Genomic DNA, 24,617 nt, shown 5'->3' with positions numbered 1-24,617 from the left:
CGTGTGCCCCTCAATGCAAATAGAAACAGATCAAAGGCATCCAGTTATAGTGATGGTACACTCATTGGCAATAGCAGTTTTTACAATGAACTTTGTGACATACCATTTAATTATAATTACAGCTTGTTGCAAATGCAGGCTGGTGTGATTAAATCATAGTGAGCAACAGCTGAGGTAATTAGAGTTAGTAAAGATGACATGTAGGTCGGCAAGTAACCACAGATGCAATTACAACACCTAATTTCAATATGGACAGTTTTTAACATTTGTCAGATTTCCTTTCAGCGATTTAAGCCGGTAAGGTGAATAAGCTTCACCCTGATTTGATAAACGTGCAGAATAATTCCCCAGAGTGGTGCAAGTCACCTGCCATAGAGCAGGAGCATTTAATGAATAACAATTTCTCAGCAGCTGTTACAGCTTTTCCATGTTTTTCCTCTTTAGACCATATGGGCAATGTAACAGGCAAGCCAAAACACCCTCTATCCATTAAACCATGGGAAAACACTTTCACACTCTCAGGTGCCCGACTCAAGGCAGATAATTGATCTCATTTGATGGGAGTAGAGAGGGTAAACACTCGGATGGTATGTACTGCTGAAGAGGCAGGGGAAGTTATGCTCATCATTTTATTCTGAACTTCTTTAAAATGCTCTCCTCCCCCCAAAGACCTAAGCATTGGGAGTTGGAAGGCAAGGTCATGATAAATAAGTCTTAACGATGTAATTTTAAAACTTTAATGAACCGATGGAGATCAGTTCCATGGATTAGAGTAAAACTGACGAGAGATGAGACGGTCAGTAGGCTGCATGCTCACCCTTGGTCATAATTATAGTAGTCCTGTGTGTAGTAGTCCTGGCCTGGGTCGATACCTGACTCCATGGAGAGTTCCTGCATTTCAGAGAGGCAGAGAGAGAAATTACTCAGCACTCCTCAGAGAAAGACAGAAAAAGAAGAGCAGCAGCAGCATACAGGGTGAGTACACAGCAGAATGACTACAATCCCTGTGAATTAAGAAAAGCAGGAGTGTTTCTACCTCAGGTCTCAGAAGACATGGCCTCAGCAGTTGCTGTTGCTGCCAAAGATTAGTACAGAAGAAGGATAAGGTAATGGAAGGAAGGAATGGTCAGGAGAGACACAAACATAAGGAAGAGTTCACTCTACACATTTCAGATTTAAAGCCAGAAAATGCAGGCCTTTCTTATGTTTATTGCTAAATCTATGTTATACATCATGGAGGAATATGGTGAAAAGACTGATAAAATATTAATGGAAACAAAGCATGGAAAAAGAGGGAAGACGTTAACTGAGCTATGGAGAAGTAAGATATTGCAACAAAAAAAATAACATCCTGCGTATGTCGGATGTTGACAGTTCACATATATTTTGAAGGTGACAAAAAAAAAAAGAATTTAATGCCAAACACTGTAAAACAGTCACTTTATTTGGTCCCTGATTATGTTTTTTTCCAACAGAGGAGAAAAACTCATCCAAATGCTTATCTGCTATTTGACAGGAACATTGGAGAATACAACAGACTAAAATCAAACCTAAACTGTAATGTCATTGTCAGAAGTCTTATCACTGGGATCGCATCTTAATCTCATTCAGTGTTTTCCATCAAGTAAGTTGTAGAGAAGAATAATAGGATATAAGCTGCCTCAAAATGCCTTGAGAGTGACAAAATGTCTCAGCGCAACAGTAAGATAAAACCACATCACAACAGGAATGCTTACCTGTCTGCCGTACCCTCGCCTGCTGTGTGCCGCAGAAAGGAGGAAAAAAGACAAATAATGAATATGGATTGACAGGAACATTTCAAACACTTTTAAATTAAATGTTAAGTCTACAGGACTAGCGTGTCTACATTCTGCTGACCAATGAGGAAATTGCAGCTTTACTTACTGTGCATTTTCATGTGTTCAATTACAGAGTTGCAGATATTGTTCAGTTTTAAAAATGGGTGCCTAAGGCCACAATGTTATCATGCTGGTGTGGGCTGTTCCCCCGTTATCTCATCCAAACAGGGAGAAAAACAGATACAATAAATGCAAATATCAAAGAGGCTGGGAAGATTGGAATTTGAAAAAAGGCAGTGTTTATACAGACATATCTAGAGCATCTCCTAGCAGATATGAAAAGGACATTGTGATTCAGGGAGGAATTACTCAAAGAAAGTTAATAAAATTGTCTTTGGTTATCAAATCATAATGTGCCATTTTCTTTCAAGAGACGGCAATGTTTTTCACCTAAATTGAATCTTAGGAATTTCACTCTATCAAACACATAAAAAACAACTCTGAGCTGCTCCTGAGGACAACAGTGCATCTGCAGTGTATTCAGTACAAGTCAAAGAGAAACGGCGAGTAATGGAGCAGCCTCGCTGAAACCTCCAGGTTCACAAGTGTACAACTGTAACCTGTCTGGGCCCATAAATAATGATGACTTTCACACACAGATATATGGCCAAGCAATGATGTGAGCTTCCTCTGGAGAGCTGTAATCTGTTAATATAGGCAGGGACCAAGGGACAGGGCAGAGCCATATGGCCATACCTCCCAGGCTTAGTGGATGATGGGAGTAGGTTCTGATGGATGACCTCTTGGCTTGGCTGCGGGCTACTGCTGTTTCATGCAACATCAAGAAAAATGGCCTAGTGGACAGCAGCCATAGGAAGTTTGCACAAGAGGGGACTTGGGGGAAGATGGGTGATAAGGTAATGTTGTAGAAAATGAGGTGAGCTCAGAATTACAGCCAGAGTTGAATACTGAAGAACCCACTGTATTATATCAATGACAGTAAGGTGATCTTGGCTTCACAAAAACCTAGCTTTACATTTTCTCATTGCATATTTGTGTGTATATATGTGTGTGTGTGTGTGTAGAAAATAATAAAAATAGGTCTTATTATTCTGCTGCCACAAATACCTTAATCAACAAAACAAAATTACCCAACCCATTGCAATAGACACTTATCCTTGCAGAGAGTTAGATGAGAAGACTGATACCACTCTCTTGTGTGTTCGGTAAATATGAAGCTACAGTCAACAGCCGATTAGTTTAGTTTAGCATAAAGACGGGAAAAACTGTTTCTCATCAAACTATTCCTGTAAGAAAAACAAAAGCAGGTGGATGTTTTCATGCAACAAAAGACCTCTCTGATCATTATTTTGTGTGTACATATTGATTATAGCTTAATTTTTTGTATACCATATGGTCTTGTATTTTCTTGAACATACTATGCTGAGATCCAGTTAGTTGAGTAAGCATCGTCTTTGAATTTCTACTCAAAACATACTTTTATTCTTAAGTTTACCTTGATTTTAGTTATTATTATAAGTGCTCTAGAAAAAAAGTTTAGAGCTACTTTTTTTCATGTCACTGCACTGAATTATCAGTTGGAACACAAAAGAGTTTGATAAAACTAGTTGTAAAAATGGAATATAAAGAATACCATCCATTAAGGCTTACTGCTCTGTGGGTTGAAAAAAAAACAGCGTGTGAGCTGCTAGCCTTTTCACAAAAGAGATTACCCCATGTAGTGAACATGGAATACAGAATTAGCAGGCCTTCGATCAGGGGAACGTGTGATGAATCAAACATTACATTGCTCTGGAAGGGAGGTATGCTAAGACCATTTGCCTTGGGGCATGGAAGGTGAAACAAACACATGAAGGGTATGTGGGAGAAAGACAGAGAGGAGTGGAAGTGAAAAACCTGAGCACAGAAAAAAAAAAGAACAGAGAGGGAACAGAGGCCGCATTGCAATGAGTGTAAAGAAGGTAATAGAATCTCCCGAGAACCACGAGGAAAGATTAATAAGAAGAGGCCAGGGATTGGAAAGTGTTAGAACTAACTAACTACAGGGGGAGAGGACGTGGGAGAGAGAAACACAGACAAATGGGACAGGCAGAAGGTCAGAATGATGGAAAAGGAAAGGAGATGGTAACTGCAGTTGACAGTCCCACAGGCAGCGGCCCTGGTTAACAATTGATTGGTTCTCTAATTAGCCTTTTCCAGTGTGCAGCCGAACATCACAGTGACTACTTTATCATGCTGGGAGTATCTCTGCAGACATGTGAATAGACAGATCCCCCAAAGGTTGGCTCTCTTCATTCAACATGAGTCCGCCGGGGAACCCAGTCGATGTATTTTTATAGCTGATGCTTCAACAAACATAAGATTTTCACTTAGAAGTGCCTGTCCCTGTCGTATCTGATTTCAATGGCATTACATTTAAATAAAAGGATTGTCTTTAGCCTGCTTTAGTGTAAAATCCAATATGCTTAATTTCATATAATGTTGGTTTCAGTATAATGTATATATTTCTAGATTTGTTTTTGATTATGTGTATATTGTGCACTGTTCCCTTGCTCAGGGGCTGGGTATGTCAATTAGTTGTTTCTTTTTTCATTGTATCATACATGTGTAAAGTTTATATCTCACATTCATTCATCACTGTATGTAGTCCCTGTTAAACACACATAGAAATAATGTCATATTTTATGTGAGCTTAAGCCACTGCAACAACTTTCTGAATATGTTTCATCAACAAATTTGTGATCATCCTTCCTGAATACTCTGAAGCGTATTTCACAGAATTTGCATACCTTTGGGAAATTCTAAACAGTTATGGAAATTTTCCCTCATTTGAAAAAACATCCAACAATTTTTTTCTTTCACCTAATTTGGATTCTGCATGAAGCATCATCATCCTAAATTTCCATGCTCTTATCTTTGTGAAAAAGTAAAAGAACAAATTCAAAATATGCAGCAATATGCAGCCAGTAAATGGTTTAGGAAACAGTCCCCAGGGTTGGGGGATTTATACATTTTGGTGTTTAGTATAATTTAATTAAAGCAGCTTTGGTTATGAAATGTTAATATTAAGATTATGAACTGAAATAACATACTTATAACATGATGAATTGACTAATCTGTAAAACTTTGGGGTATATTTAACACTATCATAGATCTCATGGCAGTTCAGATAATTAAAACATGCAAATGAATGAAATGAGCCGAACTGATACTGTATAGGCAAGCCTCTTTTATGCTATTGTAATGCAAGCCTGTTAGCATATTGTACAGTCACTGTGGCAGAGCAGAGAGTACATTTCTTGGCAGGTGACACTAAAATTTGATTTCCACACAAAGTATCAAGTAAAAAAGCATTTTGTCGCTGAAATACACAATTCTTTGACTTGGCTAAAGCTTATATAAAATACTACCAATTGTGCAAAAAATAAAAAGTACTTAGAAACGACAGAAAAACAAGCATGGAGATGTATAAATGGAGATAATGAGAGTATGGGGACAAAGAGAAAAAGTCAGAACACTGTGGACTGAGAGGAAAAGTGTTCACTGAGCTCAGCAGTGTTTGGGCTGTTCGAGTTCAATTGGCTTGTCTGCTGAACCTCTGCTGTCATGTTCAGTTGACTCGTTTCATTGTCAGCACAGTTCATACTTGTTGTTGAGTTGATTTGGACTGCAGAGCTGGAGTTGGTTGTTTTTGGCGTGCTCTGCTCATTGCAGGGATCAGAGCTTTGCAGTTTGTTAGCACCCTCTGATTCCTCAGTCACTTGTGGTTTCTTGTTAAACTTGGGCACCTTGCAGTTTTTGTCTACTTGGCTGTACAGGTTGGCAACAGACCTCTCTATGTCGGCTAGATTCTGGATGTTTTTCAGGATCCCTTTAAGCTCCTTCTTCTTCCCGACGTCAGTTTGTGATGGGTCAGATGGAGGGGGGCGTTTCCGTTCTGAAACAGGGCGAAGCATGGACACGGGCGGCAAAGAGGTTGGAACAAACTGGACGACTGGGCGCGACTGATTGCTAGCAGGTGAAGGAGGGGGAGGAAGAGGTGGTGGAGGTGGGGGACCAAGCTGTTCATTGACAAGAGGAGGAGGGGACTGAGGTGTATATCGAGGTTTATGAAGGTAGGAGGGTGAAGGTGGAGAAGAAGGTGAACTAGAGGGAGGAGATGTGGGTGGGGAAGGTGGATGTGGCCGGTGTGGGGGAGGAGGCGGTGGATTTTCTGGTGGGTCTGGTATGATCTCCACAGTGATCTGACAAGGCTGAACTGACATATAGCTGGAGATGCTGGAGCTGAACTTCCTGAGGACAGGTGAGGTTGGTCCCTGGCTAGCCAGGGGCCATGACTCATCTCCCTGAGTAATGACAAAACTGGGAGGCACATCCCTGTCCATAGATGTGGGGCTGTAGGAGTAATCCATGATGGAGAGCAGGGTTTCTGAGGTCAGCTCCAACATGTCATCGCTGTCTCTATCCCTGACAAGAATGGAAGAGAGGGAGCCTTGGGAGTCTCTGTTTTGCTTCAGGGTTTGTTCCTGAAGGCCCTGTTGCTCAAATTGTCTAGCCTGCTCACGGACTGACAACTTGGTCTCTCTGCTCCCACTAAGGCGAAGCCTGTCCGAACTCTCTGGCCTTTGCGTGCCTCGCATGGCTGTTTGGAGTATCTGTAGCTCCCAGTCGTCTGGGTCCATAAGAGCTTGCCTCCTTGGCAACTCGTAACCACGCAAATCTCCGTGAATGCGAGCAGGCATTGACCAGACACACCCTGACCCTGTTGAGTGGGAAGGAGAGAAGGAGAACCGCTTTTTGGACGGACTCTCCCCCCGTGCAAAGACATCAGGACTGCTGAGGGGACTGTTGTCATCGTATACAGGGTTGTGAGTGGTGAGTGGGTTGCAGTCAGAAAGGAAGGTCACGTTGCTCTCTGACTTGGGCAAGTTGACATGCAATGCTCCGTTGCTGCGGGCTGCAATGGTACGACAGGTAAAGGTGCTAAGAATCCTCTGGTGGTCGGCCTCCTCAATGACAGACTTTTTAGCCCTGCCCCAGTAAAAGGTGGAGGTGAAGAAGAAAAAAGACTTGAAACAGGTGAAGACTGATGGTCGAAGGGCGAGCGAAGCAAAGACAAAAGGGTGAGGCAAAAGCAACAGTGCTATCATTTGTTCCTGCATGTTAACTGATTATGACTCTAAGTATTGTGACTGTTACTCTGATTTGTATATATACATTCAATAAAGTTTTGTTTTTTTTCAGTTTTCAACAGTTTTGAACGTCTGCACAACATACACCAACAAATGTACAGTATATCTGTATTTTGAGGCAAATCAAATGAAAAAGATGACTTTCTAAGCCTAGGCTAAAGAATTACAATGTGATGCAATTAAATATTGAAATAGTAAAATTACGATACCCACAGATACGCTAGGATTTGGTCCAAAGATACAGCATAATACAAATAACCAATATCAACCCATATTGGATGCATTAGTGCAATCAGTCACAACACTAAGAGATGTGAAGGTAAGAGCACCAGAACACAAAAGGAGATGACTGTCCAATGGGAAAGGAGAGAGGAAACAGCTATAGTGATATCTATTGAAGTGCAGTACCTCTAAACAAAGGGAGCTTCACATTTCCTGACTACATGGAAGTAAAAGGGTTTTACTAAGCTTAGAAAACTACAACACTTTCCAAATGCTGCCACCTAGGTCAAGTAACAAAACAGGCTTTGGCAATTACAAATGCATTTACGCAAAAGGGTGTTAATGATAAAAGAAAAATCCTACCATTTTGAAAAAGTACATATCAGAATCATACCTATATATAATTTATGCATATGCTCAGCAAAAGCTATAAGGAAGAATGATTGATGCATATTGATCATATGCATAGACCTCATACATATTATGTTTTGGGATTACTTACTGCAGTCTGAATCCAGAGAGACAGGGGAAGAGAAATGATGGAGAAGATGGAAACACAGACAGATGGTAAGATGACTAAAACAGAAATGTCAGAGGTGTGGATGAAGCTAAGCTCAAGGGTACAATGTTTTGCATTTTGAGGGTAAATACTGTGCTGATTTATTTGCTGTGTGCCTCTAAGAGTATGCAGGGCTGCTGGCACAAACACAAAGCGCAGCACACACACACACACACACACACACACACACACACACACACACACACACACACACACACACATGCACATGTTTGTATCACTACCAGTGGGGGACAGTCATTGACATAATGCTTTCCCTAGCCCCTTACCCTAACCTTAACCATCACAACTAAGTGCCTAATCTTAACCCTTACCCTAACCCTAACCTTAACCTAACTGTAACCTGTACCCTAAAACCAAGTCTTAACCCTCAAAAAGCAGTCTCTAACCATGGGGACATCAATTTTTGTCCCCAATGTGACACATGTCCCCATGACTTAGTGTGCATTCAGGTTAAAGTCCCCACCGGGATATAAGAACATAAAACACACACACACACGAACACATGCATGCACACACACTATACCTTTCTGCATAGAAAATTTTGTGTTTTACACATGGTGTTTCAAAGTGTTTTAATGGGGTTGTTTATAGGACCAACTCCTCTTGTTCCTAGTGTAGGCTGGAAAATAACCCCCAAATAAACGATGCTCGGCTACAATACAATCCCCATGAGACCATTTCTACTGCTACAGAATCAAAAGCTTCTGCCTGTTGTTGAGTGTTGGTCAACATCTGCTGTAAACATTGCAAAAATGCTTTACTGCTTGCCATTAAATTTCCATTTTCTTTTTTTTTATCAGCAATTGTGAAGTTAGTAGCAGTATTGCTTTTAACATGCTGTAAATCTAAATTATTAAACCCAGTGGGGCAGTGGTTTCTATTAAAATAATTTAATCCACGAGCAATAACAATTCATTACACGTTCAGGATAGTATTTAACATGAAAGGTGAAATCTGATTGTGTTGATGGCAAAACACTCTGGACATAAAGGCAAACTCAGGAATTAATAAAAGGAATGTTCAAAGTAATTTATGACAAAATCAATGATTAAGCACAGGCCAGATTCTGTATTTATTTGCAGTAAACTATGTGGTATTTTATGAACTTACCCTGAGAGAGGGCCTTGAAAAAAATATGCAGTCAAATTAGAAACACATACATAAGCTAAAGTGTAATCACCATCTGTGCTGCGACTACAGTGTGGTTTGCAGACATCTAAAGTGGATCATGGAAGCCAAAGAGTAGAGAGATCCATTGATGCAGCTACTAATATGTCTAAAGCAGCAGGTAGATGTCTGGCGTCAAAATGCAGAGCTGCCAGTGGTCATTTTAGAAGAGAGGGGTGATATAATTTAGAATCCTAGACAACGGCTGGTGCAAAAAGCAGGAAAATACAAAGGCGATACTACTAGCATTCAACCTGAAAGCATTTTTCTGAGTTTGGAGTTTGGAAAATTCAAAGAAAGGAACCTGCAGAGCAATAATGGGAAAAGGTAGGAAGGGAGACAGATAATAAAGGGTCAGGGTTGACTCACATGCTGCTGTCACCCAGCTCTTCATAGAGGTTAGCACTGGGAGGAGCCGCTGGAGCTGCTTTCCCTCCTGGTGGTAAAGCCATCTGAATCCTGGCAGTTTTGGCACACTCTGCCTGTCGCCTGTGCAAAGTGTTAACATTTACATTCACCAAAATATGTATTTCTAGTCCACATGCAAAAAGACGTGTGATGCACAAACATACAAAGAAAAATCAACCCAAAATACATACATACAACATACAAGTAATTGTTTCTTTCACATTTAATTTAGTTAACAGTTAACAGTGTGGTTAAAAAGTGAGTAGAAGCCAGACACATCACTTATGCATGAAGTCTCAAACACAAATTAACCATGTGTTTTCACAAGGACGTTTTGCAAAAAAGAAGCACATGCAGCAACTAGTGGTAAAACTAAATATACTGTTATGTTCAGTCACGTCTAGAGATGTTAGGGATAGGAAAAGAATAACTTGGTACAGTGGAATGAGGTATAGGTAGCATCTATTCTTATGTCTTCTTTTATGTTGATGCAAAGCTGCATTAAGGTTTTTTTTACTGTTACTGTCAGAAAAGAGATTCCAAAGCAAACTAACAGCAATGAGCCTTGATACATTATTTTAACTTTAACTCATTATTACTATTAACTATTTCAATTTATCTAATTTCTTATGGCTAACATGCTAGCAAACAATTGCAGGCAACATTGCTGGATCAAGTCCAATATTCACTGCCATTTTAGTTCTGGTTTGTTCCGCCAACACCTGAAAAAAATATCTGGCTCTTGTTAGCTTGTTCAACACTCTTCGCCAGCTACTTGTTTACTCTGAAAGCTGCTTAGAGCTGCAAGTGTTGATTCTTAGTGGGATCGGTAGTACTAGCAACCTTTAAGGGAGGCATTTGTTTCAGTAATAATACCAAAAATATTGCTTAATGGAGTTTTAAACATGAGACCACACCACACAAGCACAACACAAGAACGTTTTAGATTGCAAGTGAGCAGTGAAATTAAGACAATATAGTCCTGTAAGAAGTCTCTTTTGAGGTTGTATTAAGACAACCAAAGATACCTGTAATTCTCATAGAAAATGACATTGACTTGTATGTTACCTATAGGTTATTGTCAATGTGAGATTTTATTTGTTTTCAACTCCGTGTTTTTAGAGTTACATTCTGCACGATTATATTTTTCTTAACTACTAATGTCTAACATTAATGCACATGAAGATTATACATAGGACTCCTGGAACTTATGGGGAACAGATCAGAAGGTTTTCAACAGAGTGACAAGTCTAACTTTAGTGTTGAGTAAGAGGATATTAGTACAGTAACTATGAATCTTGTTGACTTTGGGCTGATTTTCCTTTTGAATTTCATCAGATTTTCCACATGAAGAGAAACTGTTCTGCCAAATTAAACCATCATTCTGTAACCTACAAGATGGATCAATGTTGCTTTATGTCATGCTGTAGACATTTCAAAAGGGTGGCATTAGCTAGCATGTATTTTGTTCATCATCTTCACACATTCAACTCATCTTTAAATAACTAATGAATAATGAACATGATAGAAACTGAACTTCTCACACACACTTCAAGCAATGAAAGCGCAATCACTTGTGACACATGAAGAATAATAATTACTTACTCTTTGAACCTTGTGATAGGATTTGAATCAGAGGAAAGGAAGTGAGACAGGAAGAGAGAGAGATGGGGGACAAAAAAGATAAGTAATTACATAATTTGGCAAGACTGTAACCCAATGCAGTTTTAATGCTAGGAGGTATTCTTAAAACACCGAAACACATTAGATTAAATAATGAGCATTATTCATGCAATCCTTACTCAGACAACAGAAGATCTTTGTATAACATACCATGTTTATCTACCACAAAACATGAGAAAACTTTCTTTATGTTCTCTCCAATTTCTATGCAAAGTAGGAAGCACTCAAGCCTCCAGCATTGACTGCAGGGCTACATGCAAAAGTAGCCATTGCTTTTTTCTTAAGTGAATCTTCTATGCTTCATGTCACCATTACTTATTTACACCAAAATTCAATTATTCCACATGAATAAACAGATTCATGTTTTAAATATTATATTCATTCCCAAATTTATGCAACATCAAATTATGTTGACACACAGAAATGAGAAAATTATATCCTAAATCATTTAATCTTACCAAAGTAATGTCGCCACCAACAAAGTGCCATCTGTTATGACAGTTTGTGCGTTAGGTCTAATGTCACCATCAACAGCTTTTTGCTGTGTTTGGTCTGTGCATTTGCGTAAGGACAACTACGCCGCCCATCTGCCGTGGATAAACATTTCCAAACATCGCCGTTAATGGAACACTTCCAGCATAACAACGATTAGAGGGGATAAGAACCTGACTCCTGCCAACCAAGAGTTCAATTACCTCAACAATCTGAATGACGCTTTAAACAAAAAGCATCATATTTTGTGTGTGTGAATGAGAGAGACAGAGCAAACCAGACCGAGAGAGCACTGTTTACTGTTTGTGTGTCAGGCAGAGATGATTAAGTAGCGTGAAGACGCACTGTGACGGTCACAATTGGCTGTAGATATTTGTCACAAATGAATGTTAATTAATCTGCTTTCACAGAGCATGAGCAGGGAGATTAGCCCAGCAGAGTGCGCAGTCAGCATGTCTGATGAGAGAGAGAGAGAAAGAGAGAGAGAGAGACACACACACACAAATAGGCAGCAACAAAGCAAGAAGTGCTCTCGCTTTATCTTAAATACTTGACAAATACACTTTCAGCAATGCTGTTTGTGGTTTTGCTGGCTCTATTCTAACAGGTCACAGGGTACTGGATGTAAACAATGGTTTACATTCCAACAATAAATATCTGATTTGTCAGTGAGGAGCAAAGCTTTAGTTTAAACCGAGTGTAACACAATATCTCCCAAGAAAATGGTCTGTTTAATTAAAATGTATTTCCCTTTTAATTTCCTGACAACCTGTTAAAGATGATTAATCGATTGCAGAAGCCAGTGATTATTACTGAGGTAAGAGTACTCACTGTTTGTAGGTGACCATGACGATGAGGATGGCAGGGATGCAGCAGAGGATGATGATAATGGCCAGGGCCAGGAGAGCTCCCTCTGTGTAGCCCACAGCCTGGGCCGCCTTCTTCACACTGGCCACAATGTCTGGAGAGCGGATCTCGAGGATGCGGCCCCCCTCGCCCAGGTATGGCTGGAACTCCTTGTTGATTTCCAGCACATTCCCATCGAGAAATCTGTGATTTATATCACATAATGAGAATAAAACAATAATTGGTTTTCCAGCAGCACAGTGGCTGAGTTATCTCAATTTTGGCACTTGGCTTGTGGTGCTCAAGGTGCCAAAAAAATACAGATTTGTTGTGAGCAGTTTCATGTAGGAAACAACAAGGTCTTGGGATTATCTTGAGTAACCGGGTCATGATTTCTGGAGAGAGACATTGCTGTTGAGCTTTTCAAATGTATTTGCATTGTATTTTGCCACTTTCAGCACCACAAGCCGAGTGTCATATAGTTCCATTATATTAAAAAAATGCAGACATCTCTATGGCTGATATCTCCAAAACTCGGCAACTCAAACCAAAACAATCTAGATGGATAAATAGCACACACAGGTAAGAGGAAAAGTATGTATTTTTAATTTTGGGGTGAACTGTCCCTTTAAGTATCTAATTTGCTGAGAGACAATTATTTCAAGGTCAGTGGCATCTGGTGATTTAGATCATCACATTATGAATGATATAAACGTGACTGGGGATCTGCATATTGTTCATAGAAATGTATTTTTATCTTTAAGTTCAAATGATTTGTCAAAAGGAGTACTAAAAACATTAATGAAATACCTTTCCTGTGACCTTTCTATCAAAATGTGTTGATTTCCACTTCTACAGTGTTTCAATTACAGACATGTGGCAGAATTTGCATTAATATTGTAGTAAAATGCACATGCATACAAGCAATACACCCACTGTTGTTCCAATGTCATTTTGTAACAATAACCAGAATGGCTTTCAAACATTCTGCATCACAGGAGCGAGCACACTGCCACATCCAATTACTGTCATTTTTGTTTTTCTATAGGTGAAAAAATTAGTGTAGATGAATGTTATTAATTGGTCTCTCTGGCAATCTATGCTCTAGAGAGCTCAAATGGTAGAGAATGTTGTATTCAAAGTGGCAAAAGGACACTCGCATGCAACAATCCACTAATTATGTTGTGTTTCTCTTTCTCCCTCTGTGATCTGACAGCAAAGTCGCAGACATATTACATGCAATCACCCCACAACATTGTCAGACATGCACTGCATGCATAAAAAGCCTTTCTCCTCTAGTTTAAATGATCTTCCTGACAGTATCTGTATCTAAGGAAGCAGATTCATATTAAAGCAGGGATGTAGCACGCCTCTTTTAAAATTAGCTTGGCTCTCTCAAAAACTTTTAAAGAAAGCTGTTTTTATAACACGAGTGCCTCCCTTCCCATGGCTCCAACCTCAATTCTCCACTTAAAAAACAGTTGAGGCACTCAGCTGATGGTCAAGGACACTGAGATAATGTTTATAGATTAATTCAGCACATACACAAAGCACCTCTAAATGTAATTTGAGAGGAGCATTTCCAAGTGAACCAAAATTGTCACAATCTCATTCCAAAAAGAAAGGGCGAAGTTTCTTAGGAGCCACACACAAAACAGAATTGGCAGTAACCATGGATAAGGAGAAATAAAGACAGAGGTGGTGACACATAGCTCAATGTAAGATAAGCAGGAGAGCAAATAAGTAGAGAGTGAAGGGGACAACTCAGATGGGGGTGTTTCCTATTGATTGGCAACTCTCATGCTCTGATGTAGTTGCCTTTTTAAAATTGGTGTCTGATCGGTTTGACAGAAGGGCTAAGAAACACAAGAAAGGTGAGTACAAGATTGTCCTCAGGTACCAGCTATGGCCAAGGTCTTTTTTTTCCTGATGGGATGAAAAAGTGTCTTGTAAGCCCATTTATTTTTTTGTGTTGCTTTAATAGCATGCGAATATGGCCTCTCAGTGGTCAAACAGGGTTTCAGCACACAGACATCTCTCTATCTCTATGTCCACAAACAAAGGGAATAAAATGTATTGCTGGCATATCTCCAGGCTCTTGGAACAGCCTTTCAGTCACTGGCATAACGGTGTGATGGACTGATTGAAATACTCCCTGCTCCACTCTCACTTTGTGCCTCCCTAACCTCACCCACTCCTTTTTCTCCCTTATATCTGCCCCTTTTCTATGATATATGACAGATTTGGTGCACCTGCAGGATAATTAAAGTCTTATAAGAAAGTGAAGGCAGTGAGAAAATGGAGACATTGCAGAGGAGGAAGCCAAGGGGTGTCTGAGAAAGATACATTTGCTGACTCATTGTATGGACAGAGGGTAAAGAGAGACTGCAGGGAAAACATGCAGCACAGCAGGGACATTAGGACATCAATTTAAAACAAATGGTGGACTGTACTTGTTGTAATAAAATTCACCCACTCACTTGAAGAGCTCCTTGGGCGAAATGGCCCTGTTCGTAAGCGGGTCAATGGCGTACACCATCAGGTCGGACTTACTGTAGTCCTCTAGTTCATAGCCGTCACCATGACGACGTGGACCGATGGACTCTACAATCACCTTGGCACCTGGAATTTGGTCCTGGATGTGGCGCTCCAGAATACTGCAACAAACACAAAACCACAAGTCAAACTTATATAAAGAAAGCAATAAAGGAGTAAATACTATTAAAAGAAGTCTAGAGCCAAATCCAGTTTCACATTAGTTCAAACCATTTCTGGCACCTCTGTGCCCAAAGCAATATGAAAGCCACCAATCTTAAGTACTCCACTCTGGTAATGATTGTCCCATCGGGCAGCAGTTTTCTTCTCCATACTGGGCTCTTGGCAAAGCAAGAGTCTGATAATCCTTTTCAGGCAGGGAGAAATCCACGCCTTAAATTACACCCAATAAAGGAAAGCCTTGCCGTCTGCCTTTGCCAAGGTGGATAAACAGTTTGAGCACTCAGGTAAAATGGCCCTGGATCATCCCCAGCACAGTGCAAAATTGCAGACCTCTCAAATGACATCACTTCAAAGAGCTTAACATGACTAATGTGTGTGTTTTTCAGCCTAAAGAGCAATGTCACTTGTGAGAGAGAGACACATCAAGCTCACGGAAAACAACTATTAACACCCATTTGCCTTTCAGATTGACTAATTAGACCAAACACTCTGCCCCAAGAGCTGCAAAAAGATGTTTCATGAATCTATTAATTAATTTGGACTAGGAAAACAGACTCTAGAGGAAAGACTCAATTGTCTCATTGGTTAATCTTAATTGATTGGTCAATGGTTATTGAACAACATTGAACAAGACAAGTTTTACATAACATTAACTTTTATTACTCCGTGTTAATTTTCAACAGTTTTTTTTTGGCACAGCTGAATCATGCATGCCACTCCAGTCCTTCAAAAATAATTTTATATGCAAATTAAGGTGACACCTTGACTCAATTCTATCTGAAATCAATTAACAAAAAGAATATTAGAGGGCAAGGAAATATGAATGAATGAATATTTTCTGTCTATTTCACCTTCTTATTATACAGTAGCTTCCTTTATAAAAAATGAACACAAAAATGTACTCCTAGCATTATGCAAACACCGATATTGGTTTCTTCTCATTTAACAGGGTAATTTGGTTTTACTTTTATAGTTCAATCTCGTTAAATGTTGTCTTACCTAATGAGCTGCTCCTTATACTCTTCCACTAAAGTGGGTGGGACAGTGGACACAACAACTTGCATGTCCAACGCATTGACCACAGAAACCTGAGAGAGAGTAGGGTAGAGGGAAAGAGAGAAATAAAGGACCCAGAGGTAAAACAGACAGTAGAAAATAAAGATAAATAGTGATTAAGCCAGTTAGTTACATGTGTCCTACTGTGAGTTTGATCGACTCATTGAAATGCTTCTTTCGGTGGACCAAATGAGACCCTCTATTGCCTGCTTATATTGGTGCCTTGCGACAAACTTAACAGGACCTAATTCTGATGCAGCAGTTAAGTGCATAGGCAACAGCCTCTGTGCTCTGAAGCCAAATCTCCCATGCGACTCCTGTGAAATTAGGTTTCCCCTTGAAAATTAACGAGCACCATGGTTAAGCACTCGCTGCTCTCTCAATTCCAGGCAATGTCCCAGACCCTCCTTCTGTCTTGTTAGAAGCTTGTTAGCCAGACATATTTCACTGAGACAAAAAATAAGCCTGCCCACCGTCAGGAAAGCTAAGCATTGAATTGGGGGCAAAGCTGAGCCCAATCACAGCGGGTGCGTGGGGAAATTATTGGGAAAAAGAAATGTGCACAGAGATGAGACTCACACACAGACACACATTTAGATGAACATAGGGACACACACACATGGACACAGACAGATGTACATAATGTGTACAGAGTTAATACACATGACTGAAAGAAAGAGTTTAATTGGATTATCAGACAGTGGCAGATGACACATGTTGAGTGTCCTGTACCTACTACTACTGTGAATAATTCAATAGACAGAACCAAAACATTTAGTGCTGAGTCAACAAAAAAATCATTATCTAGGCTCATAATGAACAAACTTGTGTGAGGAAAAACAGAGCAGAGGTTTTCCAACATGAATAGGTCAAATTCACTCTCACATATATATAGTTCACTGTTGTCCATTAAATATAAAGCTACAGATAGCAGTCGGTTAGCTTAGCTTAGTACAAAGACGGGAAACAGAGGAAAACAACCAGGTACTGGTAGGTGGATTTTGTTACCTTTAGACAGAGCCAAGCTAGCTGTCCCACTGTTTCCAGTTTTTGTGCTAAGCTAAGCTAACTGGCTGCTGGCTGTAGCTTCATATTTATCAGACAGACACATGTAAGTGGTATCAATCTTCTCATCTAACTCTCCGTCAGAAAGCGAAAAAGCGTCTTTCCCAAGATGTCGAATTATTCTATTATTCTTTTATAGAAGGTCTGTATCATAAATTATATGATTATATATATATATATATATATATAAAAAACCAAAACTTTGTCCTTCACCCTCTGCGGGTGGTCTCATCCTTCGAGTTTGGGTCCTCTACCAGAGGCCTGGGAGCTTGAGGGTTCTGCGCAGTATCTTTGCTGTTCCCAGTACTGCACTCTTCTGGACCGAGATGTCTGGTGTTCTTCCAGGGATCTGCTGTAGCCACTCCTCCAGTTTGGGGGTCACTGCCCCCAGTGCTCCGATGACCACGGGTACCACTGTTGCCTTCACCTTCCAGGCCTTCTCCAGCTCTTCTCTGAGCCCTTGGTACTTCTCTAATTTCTCATGTTCCTTTTTCCTGATGTTGCCATCACTTGGTATCGCCACGTCAACCACAACGGCTTTCCTCTGCTGTTTGTCAACCACCACGATGTCAGGCTGGTTCGCCATTACCATTCTGTCAGTCTGGATCTGGAAGTCCCACAGGATCTTGGCTCGGTCATTCTCTACCACCTTTGGAGGTGTTTCCCACTTTGACCTCGGGGTTTCCAGTCCATACTCAGTCCAGATGTTCCTGTACACTATGCCAGCTACTTGGTTATGGCGCTCCATGTATGCTTTTCCTGCCAGCATCTTACACCCTGCAGTTATGTGCTGGATTGTCTCAGGGGCCTCTTTGCACAGCCTACACCTTGGGTCTTGTCTGGTGTGGTAGATCTGGGCCTCTATTGCTCTGGTGCTCAGGGCCTGCTCCTGTGCAGCCATGATGAGTGCCTCTGTGCTGTCCTTCAATCCAGCCCGCTCTAGCCATTGGTAGGACTTCTTGATATCAGCCACTTCAGTTATGTTCCGGTGGTACATCCCGTGTAGGGGTTTGTCCTCCCATGATGGTCCTCCCATGATGGTCCTTCCTCCAGCACGTCTTCCTCTGTTCCCCATTCCCCCATTGACATTCCCTGAGCACGTCATCTGTTGGGGCCTTATCTTGGATGTACTTGTGGATCTTGGATGTTTCATCCTGGATAGTGGCTCTCACACTCACTAGTCCACAGCCGCCTTCCTTACGGCTAGCGTACAGTCTCAGGGTGCTGGATTTGGGATGGAACCCTCCATGCATGGTGAGGAGCTTTCGCGTCTTAACGTCTGTGGTCTGTATCTCTTCCTTTGGCCACCTTATTATTCCCGCAGGGTATCTGATCACTGGCAGGGCGTAGCTGTTTATTGCCTGGGCCTTGTTCTTGCCATTGAGCTGACTTCTTAGGACTTGCCTTACTTGTGGAGGTATTTGGCCGTTGCTGTCTTCCTTGTTGCCTCTTCGAGGTTGCCATTTGCCTGTGGTATTCCAAGGTACTTGTAACCGTCCTCAATGTCTGCTATTGTTCCTTCTGGGAGTGAGACCCCTTCTGTGTGGACTACCTTCCCTCTCTTTGTCACCATTCGACTGCACTTCTCAAGCCCGAATGACATCCCAATGTCAGAGCTGTAGATCCTGGTGGTGTGGATCAGTGAGTCGATGTCCCGCTCGCTCTTAGCGTATAGCTTGATGTCATCCATGTAGAGGAGGTGACTGATGGTGGCCCCGTTCCTGAGTCGGTATCCATAGCCAGTCTTGTTGATTATTTGGCTGAGGGGGTTCAGTCCTATGCAGAACAGCAGTGGGGACAGAGCATCTCCTTGGTATATGCCACATTTGATGGATACTTGTGCAAGTGGCTTGTCATTGGCCTCAAGGGTGGTTTTCCACAGCCTCATCGAGTTCGCAATGAAGTCTCTTAGAGTCCTGTTGATGTTGTACATCTCTAAGCATTCAGTGATCCATGTGTGCGGCATTGAGTCATATGCTTTCTTGTAATCAATCCAGGCAGTGCACAGGTTAGTGTGTCGGGCTCTGCAGTCTTGGGTGACTGTTCTGTCAACCAGGAGTTGGTGTTTGGCTCCTCTGGTTCCTCTGCCAATGCCCTTCTGCGCTTTGCTCATGTATTGATCCATGTGTCCACTTATCTTAGCCGCGATGATGCCTGACATGAGCTTCCATGTTGTGGAGAGGCAGGTTATTGGCCGATAGTTGGATGGGACTGTACCCTTTGCGGGATCCTTCAGGATCAGGATTGTGCGCCCTTCGGTAAGCCATTCAGGGTGCGTCCCATCTCTTAGCAGCTGGTTCATTTGTGCTGCTAGGCGCTCATGGAGTGCAGTGAGCTTCTTTAGCCAGTAGGTGTGGATCCTGTCAGGGCCCGGTGCTGTCCAGTTCTTCATACCTGAGACTCTTTCTTGGATGTCTGCCGCTGTGATGGTGACTGGATTCTGTTCAGGGAGGTTGCTGTGGTCCTTTCTCAGGGCAGCCAGCCACTGTGGCGGCCAGCCACTGTGCATCGCTGTTGTGTGATGCCTCCCTTTCTCCGTTTCCAGCCTTGGTGGGTCTGCTCTGCTGTTATTACCCTGCCATTGAGCGTACACTTTCGCAGGTTGAGTTGCGAACAGCCGGTTTATTCTTCTGGCTTCATTATCTCTCGTGTATCTCTTTAGGCGGCTAGCCAAGGCTTGGAGCCTTTGTTTGGCAGTTTCGAGTGCTTCAGGTATGGGCATCTGGTTGTACTTCTTGGGTACTTGCTTTCTCATTGCACCTCTCTCAGCCTCTGTCAGTTGGCTCACTTCTCTCCGGGCCTCCTTGATTTTTGCCTCCAACCTTCGTTTCCATGGTGGGTATTGTCTCTCATGGCTCCCATGGTTGCTCTTGTAGCCAAGCATCTCTAGGATCTCTATTCATCCTCGCCATGATCTCATCTTTCAGGTCAGTCGCTGCCTCGTTCAGCGTGATTTCTCTTGGGGCTTCGTACCCAATCTCTGGTTGGGGAGCTGCTGGTTGCTCCCCTCTGACCTGTAGTCCTGGCTCCCCCTTGCCGTAGCATTTGTGTTGTACCTCGTCAATCTCAAGTTGTGATAGCAGTTGCCGCTTATGGATGTTGGAACACTGAGCTACTAGTTGCTTCGCCGTAAGCCTTGATTGTGGGTTTCGAAGTAACCATTCATCCCACATCCTGTGCATGTAACCCCTCTGACTAGGGTTACTGGAGTAGTAGCATTCCAACAGAGCCTTATTATCGCATCTCGCCCATCTCCATCTTGTTCCAGTAGCCCATTTGTCGTCTCGATGCCCTGGTTCCCCAACACCTGACGCAGACCTTGTTTGGCCGGGCGACGTCTGAGCCGGCATGTCATGTATTTCATTGTCTCATCATCATGAGGTAGGCAGCAGCGTGAAGGGTCTTGCCTAAGGACCCACACTGGATGATGGGTCATTGCTCATTGCGCTCCGAGGGGGATTCGAACCCTTGTTCCCCGTGAATGTCCGTGGCCTACCAAATCGAGCTATCCAGTTATATATATATATATATATATATATATATATATATATATATATATATATATATATATATATATATATATATATATATACATAACCCTCAAACGCCGAGGCCTCTGGTAGATGACCTGAGCTTCAAACATGCATTCACACTATAAAAGGCATTATACTCACCACCACTTCGGCACTGCTGCTTAGACCTTTTCCATAGTCGTCTGTGGCAATAACTTCAAACTTGAAGTAGGACCTGCGCATGTTTCGAAACATGATGGCCGACTTGATGATACCTGTGTAGGTCTCGATGACGAAGCTGTCTTGGCCTTCTGGTGTGGGTGGAATAATCAGGCGGTATGCCATCTCACTATAATTCCCAGTGTCCTTATCAGTGGCCTATAACACACATGTAGCACACACATACAAAGATACTCAAAACAATAAGAAAAAGAGAAAATACTTAATCAGAGAACAATTTCTAATGGAAAAAAATGGACTCTGTATTTTGAGATTTGAGATTTGAATACAGCCTGAGCCAGCCTTCACCAACCACTGATTGAGCTCTTGACCATGATGGTGGCTGTTTAGTTCCAAGCATATTGCACTTCTGGCCACTTCCTAATCAGTGATATAACAAGGGTATTTTGTCTTTGACAGCCGATGGGAAACACCTGCTGTGACATCAATGAATTGGGCCGGAAGAGCAACATGCTTGAAAGTCTAAACAGACTAAACACTGCAGACAGGGTTTCTTCCTTGTGTGATTCAGTGTCGATTCACCCTCAAAACTCCCCCTGTGGTGCATCAATCTTGCTGTTATTTATCACACGATTATTCTGCAGCCATGTGACAAATCAAAACGATATAATTCTCTTGTAAAAACAGACCATCACAGCTGTCTGGTTTTGAACTGAAGGTTAGCAGGGTTTTTTTGGGTGCAGCATTTACTTTAATGCATCCATGGTTTATTGCTATGGTGTTATGTTGTCTAATGATGTCAAAACCTTTGACGGACAGCCATTGTAACGTTATGTTAAACTACAGCTGGCTGGAGTGGGAACCACTGTGTGGCACATTTTTATTAAGAATTCATTGAAAGAGTGGAGCTTTTAAGTGATGTCCTCGTACTGGTGGAGATATTTGCTTCTAATTCTTTTCCATGCAGGTGTTCTATAACAGTAGCTGACAAGAAAGAAAAGAGCTGTAGCTGGAGGCTCATAAGTTATCTCTATCTGAAGTGGTGTGTTTCACACTGCTGCATTTTTACCCATTGTTACCCGTTATAAAAGGCTAAAGAGGAGGCAAGGTTTCCTAACTTTAATTTTTTCATTAATGGATGTTGAAGTGTTTTGTTTCTTTAAATGTGCAATAACTGATTTTGTGTCGTGTTTCAGGCCACCTGGCAAATGTAAGTACAATATTTACTCTCCTTTTAGCTCTTTTTTGGTCTCCACCAACTCCTGAGGGAAATATCTGGCTCTTTAGCTGCTAAATGCTCCACCAGCTAGTTGCTAACTGTGTCTTTCTGCTGTTCGGTGCTGAGCAGGTAGTGTACAGTGGGCTTTTAGAGCTTTTTTTGCTGAAAACAGCTGACTGCTGCGGCAGAAAAAGATGCTATGAAAGCGGTGAGAGTAAACCAAAACAGTAAAGTTGCCGGCTGGACCGCCAAACAATGAGCTGAAACTTACTACAAAGCTCTGTAAAGCCTAGTGGAGCTGCAAAGTCGGGTGATCATCAATACGAGCGATGCCTCTCACATTCAACATCGTCATGTGATACATTGTTATTATAAAAATATCGAATATAGCTGCTTGAAATTCGGTAATCTATTAAATTTTAGTAATTACTTTTTTGTTTTTGGGCCAGTGTCAATACCATTTCTTCAGTGAAAACAAGAAAATGACCGTGGTAAAAATAATTTAATCCTCAAAAACAACATATAATTTATGAGGATCATAATCTGCATCTGCACTTTGTCATTGTAGGCAAAACCACAGAATTCCCAACCTCTGATGTACAAGTTCTGACTGGCCACTGAGCTCACACACAGGCATACATTTTCAGTGGTTGTCTATAGCGAGTGACACTGATAAATAGGAGCAATCTCTTTTTTTCTCCAGCTATTGGGGGCAAGGTCCCAATAAAAAGGATGCATAAATCATCAGAGTGAGTAAAGCCAAATGTATTTATTAATGTAGGGCAAACCTTTTAAAACTTGTTATTGACACTGGGGGAAACTGTGAGGTTTGTTTGCAAGCTGCCACAAGACAGCAAGGGGAAAATGTATGGATCCTGATGGTTTCCATTAAAAATCCTTCAAAAGGCCAAAGAATAAAATTAAGGCATCTCGTTGTTGGTCAAAAAGCTTATCATTGTGTTTAAAACAAGGGGTCAAGCAGTCGAGGAGGGAGCTGAGAAAAAGTGAGTGTCATTTGGCTACCCATGAATCCAATTATTTACTGATTAAAAAACAGGGTCAAGTAAGTGTCACAAGGAGCATGGTGTAATCATGTAATCATACTTTTCTTCTAAACAGCACACTTCTACCTTGTTAATGAAATATTTTTCATTTAACTTTTCCACTCCACTGAAATTAGACTTTAGCAGCAAATAAGGCAAATCTGTCTTGCACTGCAAAGTTAATTTGCTTAAATAAAAATGTCTGCCAGCTACTGCTTGAGATTTTATTATGTGACTTTACTATTTCTGGCTAAGAGTGAAATAGCAGAAGGTCAGAAGTGTCAGAATATGCCAAATGTTGACGATATTTCTATGATTATCTCCTGAGAAAGGGGCGCTCAGCTTCATTACTAATTAAGTCAAGTGCAAATGCTTCACACTAGCCATACTCCAAAGAAGCCTTGGCCCCGGGGAAATTATAGATAGCACTTGACCCATAATTCTACACTGTGGTGTCTATTCCAAGTTAAAGGAAAGACAGAAAAGGGATTCCAAATTGGTCGAATGGTTGAAGCCACTGCACAGTGTTCAATCGATGATATTCTATTCAGTGCTACATTTGAGCATACACGAAATGGGTTTTGCATATTTAGAGGACTTGGGCAGTGAGCATGGTTAATCAGCCATTCTTTTCAAATCATCTCCATCATTCATGATTCCAAAAAAGATGATCTTGCTTTGCATTCATTATCTGAAAGCTGCAATAACGTCCATCCCTGTTTCAGGTTTTACATAAATACTTTACACATTCTCTCTCACTCTCACTCAATCTGATTTGAAATTGCGCTGATATCGTGTGTCACCCACTCTGGATTCGGGATGCTTGAATTTCTACTATTTTTGTGAAATGTATTTTAATTTGCTACTATATTTGTGAATGAATGAAAATGTTGTAAAATATAATATCAATGATACTAAAAACTTCATCCTTCACCCCCTGCAGGTGGTCTCATCCTTCGAGCTCGTTTCTGGACCGAGATGTCTGGTGTTCTTCCAGGGATCTGCTGTAGCCACTCCTCCAGTTTGGGGGTCACTGCCCCGACATATACATATTATATATATACATATATATATAGTCTCAAGGTCAGAAGACCTGCCTCTCAATTTTGGGGATGGAGCTACCCATTAAGGTTATACTGCATTTCAAATGGAGCTCTTACTTTAACCAACTGAATTAGTGAATAATTCAGGTCTTAAGAAACTTAAGACAATTAAGTCATACATTACATTTTCCCTCTGTTTGAAGGTGTAAGAATTTAAAAAAAATTAATTATAGCACATGTCCTGTCACATGTACATGTGCTTGTATGAAATACACACATTTCTGTTTTATCTGCACTTGACATGCACTTCATATACATGAAGACCCATCCACCCACACATATGATCACGTACTGAATAATTGTCCAAGGCT

General features: G+C 41.2%; 1 protein-coding gene across 4 annotated transcripts in view; it reads right to left on the bottom strand.

Moving 5' to 3' along the window:
* Positions 1 to 24,617, bottom strand: part of pcdh15a (protocadherin-related 15a) — a 217,209-nt gene that overhangs the window by 5,709 nt on the left and 186,883 nt on the right. For 3 of the 4 annotated variants that reach the window (XM_044214750.1, XM_044214752.1, XM_044214749.1), the window contains 9 exons: positions 20,924 to 21,139; positions 16,128 to 16,216; positions 14,891 to 15,067; positions 12,396 to 12,614; positions 10,995 to 11,003; positions 9,351 to 9,470; positions 1,737 to 1,758; positions 1,037 to 1,075; positions 818 to 891 (listed from right to left, as the gene is read on the bottom strand). In XM_044214750.1, the coding sequence (XP_044070685.1) occupies positions 818 to 891; positions 1,037 to 1,075; positions 1,737 to 1,758; positions 9,351 to 9,470; positions 10,995 to 11,003; positions 12,396 to 12,614; positions 14,891 to 15,067; positions 16,128 to 16,216; positions 20,924 to 21,139 (965 nt within the window). The remainder of the gene's footprint in view (positions 1 to 817; positions 892 to 1,036; positions 1,076 to 1,736; positions 1,759 to 9,350; positions 9,471 to 10,994; positions 11,004 to 12,395; positions 12,615 to 14,890; positions 15,068 to 16,127; positions 16,217 to 20,923; positions 21,140 to 24,617) is intronic. The other variant, XM_044214751.1, reaches the window with a different exon arrangement.

The sequence above is a fragment of the Siniperca chuatsi genome, linkage group LG11, assembly GCF_020085105.1.
Source record: "Siniperca chuatsi isolate FFG_IHB_CAS linkage group LG11, ASM2008510v1, whole genome shotgun sequence".
Classification (NCBI taxonomy): Eukaryota; Metazoa; Chordata; class Actinopteri; order Centrarchiformes; family Sinipercidae; genus Siniperca; species Siniperca chuatsi.
Note: the sequence above shows the minus strand (reverse complement) of the source record. Positions and strands in the feature narration are given on the sequence as shown.